The following is an 11768-nucleotide window of genomic DNA, read 5'->3' on the forward strand; positions in this document are numbered from 1 at the left end:
GCACAGCTAAAGATGAGCGCAAACGCGGGGCGCAGCTGCCGATGAAAGGCGGCGATATCGAAGAGAGCGCGAGGAGGAAAGCGCAGGAGGAAAGCGTTGGAGGAGGGTATCGCGAAAGCGTGAGAAGAAAACGTAGTGCCGCGCAAGACAGACTATGGCGACGATGACTACCAGACGGCACCAGACTAGCTCGCGTCGTTAGGGTGCCTCGATGCGCTTGCTCGCCTTCGCTCTGTTCGCGGGCTGCGCGCGAACAGAACCTTGATAAAATGAAAGTAGCGGCACTCTCCTCCCTGCGGTGCTTTCTTCCTCGAATCTTCTCGCGTGCTAGCTGCGCGCGGCACGCTCTTTCTCCTTGGCTCCCGCGGACGGGCTGCAGTATTCGATGGAGGTACATGATTTTGGGCCAATTGCGCTCCCCTGTGGTGTCGAAAATTTTGAAAAATGGTGATAACAGCATTGAGAATGTTGAAAGTGCATGCCAGGTATTATATTCAGCGCGCCTTCTTATAATGAATTAATTGTGAGTGCATCGTCCGTGCATGTATTTGTCTTCTCAATGTGAAAGTAGCTTTTGCGCTGTGGTCTCTAAACTGAATATGATGGTTATCCATGAACTTCAGTCGGCCCACCCTAAAATTTCAGTTGGCCAACTCCACCATTTAAGTTCGCCCACCCCAGATTTCAACTTCGCTTATCCCCAAATTTAATTTGGCCAACCCCCAAATGTAAGTTGCCCTCCCCCCAGACTTCAGCAGTCAAATTGGATATCCTCGAAATTTCAAGTTGATTCTCTCTTAAATTTCAGTTGGCCCACCCCTACTATACACTCTAAAAACTAGGAAGGGTATCGCAGGAGTGAAGCTGCCGGTTCACTCTTCAAAGCGTCGTTTTACTCTCGCAAAATGTCGAGGAGAGTGAAATGCATTGTTCACTCTGTCACCAAGGAGAGAGTGAAATGTGCTTTTCACTCTCCCCTTCAGAGAGAGAGAGTGAAAAGACTCTTGCGACAATAGAAAAGAGAGACTCTTGCGGCCATAGAAAACAAAACGTAGCGTAATCTTCTGCTTCAACTGTAGGTGGCTGGCCCCGAACATGGCAATGTATCATTCATGCACGCTGAGCAAAGAACACATCGTTTTGCTTCTAAGAGAACAGGCCGCCGCAGTTCAAAGGAACGCGTAGCGAGCGCTCTACTTTTTCACTCGGAGTGGCTCCACCGCGCGCGCGCGCGCTCAAGATCGCGGAACAACACAGCACCGGAGAAAGAAGATCCATCCAGCGAGCAAAGGCCATGCCGAGGGAGATCGTGTGTCAGCCATCTCGCGCCGCCACGAAAACACGACAGTCGTTCGTCATGCCTTGGATATAACAACAAATCCTCCACGGTAAGTGAATTCTAACTTAGGTGCACATTCTCCGTATATGTCATGCTATCGCCAGGAAGTCGTCGCTGCGCTTAGCCGACGCGATTGACAAAGGACTAGGCGTACGCGTTGTCTCTCGATGTCAATCGAAAAAGCCAGTCGTCGCGATAACTGCATGTGATTTTATCACTTTGCCGTTGTCCGTAAGAGCTTTAAAAATCGCAAACGCTGCCAGAACTATGGTATGTTCAATAAGACGCCAGGCGAGAGGACGCTTAAAATGGTTAGTTCACCAGCCCGTGATTCCGAGCCTATGCGGAGCGTGATTAGCGTGCGTTTTGTGTGTTTGAATTTATTCAGTTTGGCAGTCTACTGTGTACGGAACGCTGTTGAACTAAGGAATCACATAACAGAAGGCGTCATTTTGCTGGCAGCATGCTTTTTTTTTATAAATAAACCGCGCGCTTGACGGTGTCTCGCGCAGGGGGAATCTGCGACCACTGAAGTTACGTGCAGCACCAGTGCTAGTCAGAAACTTTGCCGCAGGCATTCAGCTGCATGCTGCAAGAGGTCAGTTGGGCGCGTTATCTTGAACTTACTGAAAACGCATGAGGAATCCATGTTTTATGCTGAAAAAAGTATAAACCCCATATAAGCGATCTTGCGCGCGGCAGCTACAAGCGACGCGACGGAGATGGCTGTCGCGTTCGCTCGTCGCCTACAAGTCGTACTCCGTGCGAGCGACGATTTTGAGCGACGCCTCCCCGGTGTTGCCGGCATGAGGGCTGCAGTCACGCGTGACGCGTGCTTTAGTAATTTACGTTGATGTATTTTACTATAAAAAGTAGCATAAAATATTTCCGGAGGTCTTGCAGTACGTTCTTATCCTTGCACGTATAAAAATTGAATCATTTGCTCGTTCCGCGCGACAATCGGTAGTATTTGAGCGATGTATGTACATCCAGTTCCGGCTTCGCGCTATTGGCTAGTCGCTCATAGCACTTCTGGGTGACGAGCGACGATTTCCAGATTTCCAGAACCGAGCCATCTGTTCAAGCGACGGCCCGCTTTGTCGCTCGAAGCCGTCGCTCGTCGCCGTCGCGCACTAAATCGCTCTCACAGTGTTTATCCCTAAGACTGAACTGTTTTTGCTCATGTTGAAATGGTGTGATTATAGGTCTGGTTTTGTCTCCTGTTGCGGTTTTCGTGCACGGTGCGAAACTGAAAGGGTGCTTATGTCTACGAACTCGGTGAATTGTCGAGCAGCTAGTTACGCATCGGCATCGAATATAACGGCTGCTGTGTGGAATTACAATTGCAGGGGCGCTTTGCATACGCTTATTGTTTTGGACATGCCTGTGCATTTGCTAATATGAGCTGGCGTGTCAGAGATATGTCATATGAACAGCTAAATCAGCCTTCCTCTGGGGGTTACAAGCGTAATGTGTGCATTTTGCTATAGCATGGCAGATCAAGATGTGTTTATCGCTTGAATATTTTTAGTAGAGAAATAAAATATCAAAATAAAATGTTGCTTTAATTCCGTGTTACCAGTCTGTAGTACACAGAACAATAGGTTGGTGTAATAAACTAATAACTGCGGTTTAACTGCAACTTTTACATGCCTACAAGAATCTAAAATGCTAGATTTCAAACTGCAGCAGTAGTCGGGTCTGTCAAAAATGAACTCCACTGCGCACCTCATGCATGAAAATAAGTTCATGCCTTTTAGTAAGCTTAGATGCAGGCCGCAGTGAACTTGTTAGTATTGAAATGTCGGTAAGCTTGCCATAACAAGCCTTGTTGCCCTTTTTTATAGGCACATCCATATATCCATTGAGCTGAAGGACAATATTTTCATCCCTACTCAGCATCATGTTTGCAGCTATAATCCTCAAATTATGGCTTCAGCAGTGGCACAACCAGGGATGGTGTGGGGGGGGGGGGGGGGCACACTGGGCACGTGCTTAGGATGTGTCACAAGTGGTGTTTGCGATACACCAGACTCATGACAGACCTATGACGTCTGAAAATGACCAATATTCTATTCATTAGCAGGAGTATTCTAACATTCATAAAAAACAAGGATGAACTGTGGTTTATTTGTTTTTTTGCTTAAATCTAAAAATTGAAGTTAGTTTAGCAGTTGACTGTTGCAGTCATATGGATGTTTTGCATGCATTTCACTAGGAAGACTAAGAGCTAAGACTTTTTTATTGCCATGGCCTTGACTGTCTTGATGTTGTTTTGAACCATGCCCTTGTGTTGACTTTTGCATACGATATTTTTCAGGCACCCGCTTTATATAACGCAAGAAGGCAGCTGCAAGGACACGAGGATGTGAAAGAGTCAGTGCAGCGCGACTTCACGTAGTGCAGAGGAGCCAATGCCAAAAAATCAAAATACATTGGCATGTTATTTGGACAAGAAAACTAGTATGTGGGTATATTGGGTGTACCATTTGACCAAATGTCAACAAATTCAAGATACAGTATGTTACACGAAGATGAAAATTCTCACGTGGTCCAGGCAGTCATCTTAACATGGTATATTTATGTAATGTCTCTGATTGGAAAGTCAAATCAAGTATGCTCTCTGGAGACAAACACATAGCAGCAAGTGTCAGTGAAAAGTTAAAAATGTGTTTTAAGAAAGCTGATTAGTTCTGAGAAGTGACTGCTTTTTGTCTTGCCTCTCAACAGATATATCCATGTGATAAAAAAATAGTGGTACGATGAAATTGCATATTTGCTTAGCGACATGATACATACTTGCAATGAGCACGGTGCCTGTGTTTACTATAAAAAGCAACAGCCATGCTTGGTTAGGTTAGGCCCACTACAACATGCAGGCATGGGTGATTGGCGCTTTTTTTTATTTCTGTGTCGTGAGGTTTATTGACGTGCGTATAGGTGCAGTGGCACGCAGTATGGCTAGTACAAAAAGGGGGGGGGGGGGCAGATATATGTAGCTCACTGTACACGACACAGGGCAAAGGAAGTCCGTGTTCAGCAACTATGTTAAATGCCATCTACGTAAATTTTACAACGCTACTCGTTCGAAGCGCGCACAGGTGCATATTGAAGAAAAGTTTCCAGGGTAGATAATTTAGTTCGTAATTTACGCTAATTTTGCTCTAACCACGAGACATAATAATATGAATATACTGCACGGAAAAACCTAGAGCGAATTAAATTGTGTGTCAGCTTCGTGTGTATACATATAGTCTTTCCTATGCATTAGGTTTTTTGCGTAATGCATTAACAGTTGACAGCTTATCTTATGATGTGTACTCTGTTTACATTACAGTTGTTTATTAGTTTACTCGTTTGTTTTGCGACTGATGAAATGCCGGCATATATATATTTTCAACATTTGACATAACCCTGTATGTTTTGCAGGGACAACCCAGGACGTGCATTTCTCAGCACCCAGTCAACTGCCAAAAGTGACTCAAACACAGGCCACCAGTAAGTGGACATCAGTTGCAATTTCACATTATGCAGTTGGCGGCTGCCTTGTACGGAGGCTTTTTTTTTTTAATGAGATGGTGATGTCGTTCTAATGTACATTTTGACCACAAAGGTGCGATCATGTCTCACAGAGGCATATATGGTTGCTATTCTCTGCGAGGGACGTGTTCTCGTGTTCGTGAAGCATTTGTGTTTGGCAATATTGTCGCCCAATGAGTCGGATATAAACACTAACTCGCCACTGCCGGCAAGTAGTTGCGAGAAACGCATTATGACGCTGTAAAGTTATTTCATTAATTCGAAGGAAAGTTTTGCAGCAGGAAAAAAGGTTGCTATTCCAGGTAAACATGTCTTTTTCTCACAGGTTATTTAGCCAAACTGTGGATGCATGAAATTCGTGACTTATGAATAGATTTTAATTTATTCTTTAGTAATGCTTCTAAAAGAGACTAGAAATAGCATGTGACTACCTCTGCAATCAGCAGACCATACATTTACAGTCATAAGTGGCAGTTCCATGCAGTCTCGCACTTTATATAACCTTTCTTTTCAGCAACATTGGAACTGGTGGCTGCGTTCTCAGAAGAAGTGCACTTGACACTGTATATGTATGTGTGAATTCGGTTTTCTTTGTATGTGTCGGCTCACTGACAAACAGTGCAAAAATCTGTTGTACCATGAGCCTGACGACGCCTTCTGCTGCTAGAAATGCGGCACTTCGTATATTATAGTACTGCATGACATTTAAATCAAAGCTACCACATAAAATGATCAAGAAAACTAACCGCTGTTATAGCTGTTTTCCTCAAAGAACGCTTGTCCTTTATGGGCTGTGTTAATATGAGCTCTCCACCGATGTTTCAGTAGTATTATCCCTTAGTGAGTGAGAGATTGGGGGCAATTAATCGTGTTAGTGTTTAAGTGGTGTCCTAATTATGTGCATTTGTTCCAACAAAGTTGTCTAGATTACTTTATTGTGTAGTGTAAAGCTTATGAAACCATCAGCAACTACTGAGTTGCTAACACGCATATGGATTTGTCACTATACAGGTGGAACTCGGCTGTACCACTGCAGTGCTGCGGAAATTGCCTTCACCAGCGGCTTTGCAACAGCTGTTTCGCAGCATGTCGGTATGTGTTAATTTATAATTATGTTGGGATGGGCTAGTATTATGGACCACTGCTACTCTGTATTGTGACAGATCCATATGATAAGGGATGTAATGGGCACAGCGAAAACCTTTGAATTTTTTACTATGGTACATAAACAGGCTCTCCTTTTCGTCACTGGAGCAGGAGAGAAGGGCATGCAGGCACTCCTGCATGTACATATATTTCAAAACATGACACACACACACACACACACACACACACACACACACACACACACACACACACACACACACACACACACACACACACACACACACACACACACACACACACACACACACACACACACACACACACACACACACACACACACACACACACACACACACACACACACACACACACACACACACACACACACACACACACACACACACACACACACACACACACACACACACACACACACACACACACACACACACACACACACACACACACACACACACACACACACACACACACACACACACACACACACACACACACACACACACACACACACACACACACACACACACACACACACACACACACACACACACACACACACACACACACACACACACACACACACACACACACACACACACACACACACACACACACACACACACACACACACACACACACACACACACACACACACACACACACACACACACACACACACACACACACACACACACACACACACACACACACACACACACACACACACACACACACACACACACACACACACACACACACACACACACACACACACACACACACACACACACACGACGTTCCATCTTTCATCTTGAATTTAATTGTGCAGCGCAAAAATAGAACACAGACCACAGAGAAGCACACATGTTAACAGGTTTGATACACACGTTAGTTCAACAGATTTGATACTTCAAGTGTGCTATTTTACACAAAGGGGAAGGGAAAGGGGAGAAAATCTGAAAAAAAAAGTGGAGTGGAAAAAAAGGAATCGTGCCAAAAAGCATGAGAAGCATCGCGCAGCCAGGATCACCAGCAGGACATCTAAAAAGCACTCTGATAAAATTACATACAGGACAACCTTACGTATAGTTTGTTTCAATCAACTCAGATCACATGCAGCCATTACTGCAATCAAGTTGTTTCCTTATGTCATATGGGGGAATGATGTGGGCCCAAAAAACTGTTTAGAGCTGAAGGATTATGTTCCATTCTAGCCTCATTGCCTGCTTTTTTTATCATATTGTTATCAGCTGCTTATGTTAGGGACAAAAAGTAAGAGTACGAACTGTTTCCCGATTCGCCATTCCACACAACATGTCTTTGTGACTATATGTACATGCAGATGATCCATAGTTGAAAAATATTCAGTACAGTAGAATCTCATTACAAGATGCACTTGGTTGTAAGAGACATCTGAAAATGGTTTGGTTGGTTTTCCGATGTTTGCCACGTTAACAATACTGTATACAAGAGACACCTTTGTTACTAAGGATGACTTTTTAAGTATTCACTACTTCGAAGGGACACAACCCAGACACATTCACTTTGTGCACCTTGTGTGCTCCGAAGGGCGTAAAGATCACGCAATCCTTACACAAGTCAATCGCGCATGTCTCTTTTAGCATGAACCAGAAAAGGAGGGCAACGAGGACAGTGCAGGGCAGAAAGTGTCGGCAATTGAAGCTGACGAGCGTCTAAGAGCACCTCAAAGGTACTGCGAGCAACAAGGCTTGCAAAGTGAAGTGTTTAAATTCCAGAAGTTGGGAAGGAAGCTAACACAATCTACAGTCACTAAAAAGCTGTGAATGTCTTCTTTAAAGGGCCCCTAAAGCACCGAGCTTGAAATTTAGTTGCGGTGTTGCAGTTCTACACAATAAGGCAATGAACAGGTAGCCACGAGAATTTTTCGAAACGGTGCAGTAATAGTGGAGCTACGTGTGTTTGATTATCGAAAAGTAGTCCCCACTCATTTTACTCTTTCATCTGGTACACGCCATATGGACAGTATCGTCTTTTCCTTGCCTAGTACACCTCCAAATGTTACGGGACAGGCCAACACCAATGAGCTCTGTTGCTGCCGCGCTGGCCCATCGTCCTGCGAGGGGTGGCGCTAATACAACGGAACTGTATGGTGACTCGTGTTGAAGAGCCTCATAGGGAGACCCTTCTGTTGGCGTTTCTGTTCTTTGCCCCCATTGGCTGCCCACAATGGCATCGCGCGCAACGCGACGAGGAAGAAGGAGTGTGTGTATTTGCTTGCAGGCCTTGCCGGCAGTCGTACACTTTCGTTCGACCAATCGACAGCACCGGAAACTGGTGACATCATCAGAGACAGCCTGGTCAGGACAAACTGGGGGGTGCAGGATAGGTCCAGAGACGCGCACGGGGTCATTTTCTTCATATTGTGGTGCTCCGGCAGTGCTACGCACTCTGGCATTTGGCTTCGTCGATCGTGACGGCATTCTGATTTCGATACGAGTGTTTACTTGAAATGTTCAAAAAATGTCGAGAAGTGGTTTAGGGGCCTTTTAAGCCACCCTGAGCATTTATTCCTTCAGATATATCAAAACGTACTTTAGTGATGATGCATAATAAAGTGATCTAGTCTGGCTCCTCAGTGTCTCAAAATTTTTGGTTTCGAGAGACATGTTTCCCGTGCCTCTTGAATATCTTCTGATGAGGCTTTACTGTAATATACACAAACAATTGTGTAACTCCTCCTGCAAGTATTATTCATTAAGCCCGGTCACTTATGTGCAAAGCTCGTGGTTAAGTCTTGATGTCCGTACTTTTTAGAGCTATGTTTATTAATTCATGCTGTTCTTATTGGTTCTTCGATGCAGGAGACAATGCCTACGAAATTATTGGCCCTGATCATGAGAGCCCTCAAGGGGCAAACAACATCTCTGTTGCAGAAGTGAGCCCGATACCACTTGGAAGTTACCATGACAGATGACACGGCAGCAATAGATACAGAGACTGCCATGTCTACTGCAGCTGCAACAGTGTACGAGGCAAGCAGCAGCGCGTCAGCATCAGCAGCAGTGTCAGAAGGAACCACACCAGGCCTGGTAGAGCAACATGTGTGCTATCACTGACTTTTTTTGTAGTGGATACAACTCATTTGCTCAACATACAAAAGCTTTTCACCACGACTGTGAGCCAGTGTTATTGTGCAGCAAGTGCAAGACTAAGTTAGGTGTTATAACACAGTACAAGTATCACTTTAATATATGCAAATGCAAACATATTACAGTTGTTGCCTCCCCAGCCAGCCCACATAGTGACAACAATGTGGAACACATGGTGGGACACACCTCTCCCCCATTACAAGATAGTAGAGACTGTCAGTGTTGTTGCTAGATTGACTGGTCTTTGTAGGCAACTAGAAGGACAACACAGGTGTCATAAGATTGTTGTTGATGTTGTTGTTGAAGAGGTAAAAAAGAAGTTTGATGCAGCTGAAGTGCCAACTGATATTGAGAAAATCAAAAGCAACCACCTGAGAAAGCAACACTATCGAAATTTGGGTATCTATGTGCCGCCAACTCTGGTAAGAATGGCATAGGACAGAAGTGTGATGAAAATCACACAGACACTGCTGTTGCATCACTGGCCACAGTGAGCAGCGACTTGTAGGGCAAGAGAGTCAACTGAAACTATCATTATGATATAGTGTCATGTTCCCATGTGACCACTTTTCAAGTTATTTTACAAGATACAGCTCAACCTCCAGAAACGAGACTGCAACTTGTCTGTAAAAAAGCTTTCACAAAAAATTATTCATAACACTATTAACATAGCAGTATCTTTTTTTTTGTGTCGGTTCGAGGTTCCCGGCTGTCCATTAATGCAAAAATTGAGGAAAGAAGAACATGTGTCGTACTTACACCTTTTTAACAAGTACGAGGGGGACAGAACTTTTCTAGTCATGCATCTTCATCATACTATCAAGTTTTTAAATGCCTTTTATAATTATTATTACCAGTTATATCTGAGTGCATTGTATGCATGTAGCAGGTGTAAAATCAGGTCAGTTGGATCAGATGCCTTATCTGCAAGCGAGCCCTATATTCAAGAAATTTGAATTAAAATAGTTACGTTAGAGACGCAGCCTTTCAGCACTTTATTGCCTGTGGTTTAAGCATTGCTCAATACTTTTGTGGGTGGCAATTTCAACCGGCACAGCACTGCGCTTTGCCACAGTCACATTTGTCTTCAAAGTGGTGTTTACCATTTGTGTTGATCTGTTTGTGTATGCATAGAGCAAGTTTTTAATTTATATTTTTCTGCATTCTTGTGCTTGCACTAAGCTTGTATAAGGCAGTTACAAAATGTGCGTCACTATAACGAACTGTTCTGTTGAGCTTACATTTGCAAATAATCGTGTTCAGATGGCCGCACTTCTATGCGGGTGCACCGCTAGCTTTGTGTATGTTCTCATGTTTGTATAAAGCTTATATAAGCTAGTTAGAAAATGTATGTCACTAAGCATTGTGATATTCTTTAAAGAACTGCTTGGTTGGTTTTACACTTGTGAATTAGTATTGAGGCGGTGGTATTCCCATGTATGCCCACTGCTAGCTTTCTGTGTCCTCACGTGTTTGTATTAAGTTTCTGCAAGGGAGTTACAGCATGTAGGTCACTAAGCGCTGTGATATTTTTTAAAGAACTGCTTTGTTGGTTTTACACCTGTGAGTAATAGTACTCGGGTGGCACTAGTCATGTGTAGGTACACAGGGACCATTTGTATACATTATGCTCATGTAAAGCAGTTACAAAGTGTATGTCACTAATTACTGTGATATTTGTTGAATTGCTGTGATGGTTTTACACATGGGAATAATAGTGGTCAGGACACAGTACTTGCGGTGTATAGTTGAATTTATACACTGCCAAGACATGGGCTGTATACGTACCAAAAGAAATGTATGTCATTATATTGTTGTGATTATTACTGTTTGGAATTTATTAAACTGCAATAAAATTGTTTCTTGTATCTATTGAGGTATGGCAATTTGTCATGCAACCAAACTGAGGACCTGAACTTGTGCATACAAATAAACAGCTAATTTAAGAGTAAACTGCTCATATTCTGCTAAACCAGTTTAACAAATCTTGTACTACAATGCTGGAAAAATGACAGAGCTGACTCGGATGTACAGAAAATGTTCTGCACTGGCTGAAGGACTGCCCCACACTGGAGTTCGTAATGTTGCATTTATTGGAGTAGAACAGAAAGTGCACTTCTATTAAAAATGCGACAGTCGGTGCAGAAACATAAGGCAGACGAGCGGATGTGGCACATTTTTTTTCAGGGCCCTCCATGCCTACTACGGCATTTCTAGTCTTCCTGTGCTCTGCGTATAAGCCCCTGTTCAGCCAAGGTTTTTACTCCATGACAGTTGTTCTACTGGGTTCGTAGCAATATTGAAGAAAAAAATTCAATGGTTTTCAAGGACTTTCGAGGCCCCGACACAGTAACTTCAAGGACCTCGTGCAATGTGTGTAGTAGTTTGGACAGGCAATAACTTGTTCAAGAACACCGTTAACTTTAATGCAAACAAAAGAAAACAAAACAAATCGCATTTCAGTGATTTCAAACATTTGAAAGACTGCTAATTTGCCTTTCACCGCCCACCACTAAACGCACACAAGGAAGCATTTCAAGAAAGCGCTCAGTTTTTCTGCAATAGCACAATTAACTACTTGGACCTGCAACATTTGCAGTTTTTGATTACTGTTTGGTTTGACAGTGTAT

At 43.6% G+C, this 11768-nt stretch overlaps 1 protein-coding gene across 2 annotated transcripts; it reads left to right on the plus strand.

The window, feature by feature from the left end:
* Window positions 1-1298: 1298 nt before the first annotated feature.
* LOC126537865 (uncharacterized) lies at window positions 1299-11091 on the plus strand. 2 transcript variants are annotated; one of them, XM_072287933.1, is made up of 5 exons: window positions 1299-1388; window positions 3660-3802; window positions 4769-4837; window positions 5891-5971; window positions 8851-11091. In XM_072287933.1, exons 2-5 carry the CDS (start codon window positions 3754-3756, stop codon window positions 8961-8963), a joined length of 312 nt encoding a protein of 103 aa, XP_072144034.1. In that variant the 5' UTR covers window positions 1299-1388; window positions 3660-3753; the 3' UTR covers window positions 8964-11091. The 2 variants fall into 2 exon arrangements, 1 of the variants encoding a protein (XP_072144034.1); XR_007600854.3 differs by lacking the exon at window positions 3660-3802 and having other exon boundaries at window positions 1308-1388.
* The last annotated feature ends 677 nt before the right edge of the window (window positions 11092-11768 follow it).

This window comes from Dermacentor andersoni, chromosome 4 (genome assembly GCF_023375885.2).
Source record: "Dermacentor andersoni chromosome 4, qqDerAnde1_hic_scaffold, whole genome shotgun sequence".
NCBI classification, from domain to species: domain Eukaryota; kingdom Metazoa; phylum Arthropoda; class Arachnida; order Ixodida; family Ixodidae; genus Dermacentor; species Dermacentor andersoni.

Excerpts from the sequence above, each read along its gene's own strand:
- LOC126537865 (XM_072287933.1), top strand. The coding sequence starts at position 3,754 with ATGCCAAAAAATCAAAATACATTGGCATGTTATTTGGACAAGAAAACT. Across the intron at positions 3,803-4,768 it reads TTATTTGGACAAGAAAACTA|GGACAACCCAGGACGTGCAT; the intron begins GTATGTGGGTAT and ends TATGTTTTGCAG. Across the intron at positions 4,838-5,890 it reads GACTCAAACACAGGCCACCA|GTGGAACTCGGCTGTACCAC; the intron begins GTAAGTGGACAT and ends GTCACTATACAG.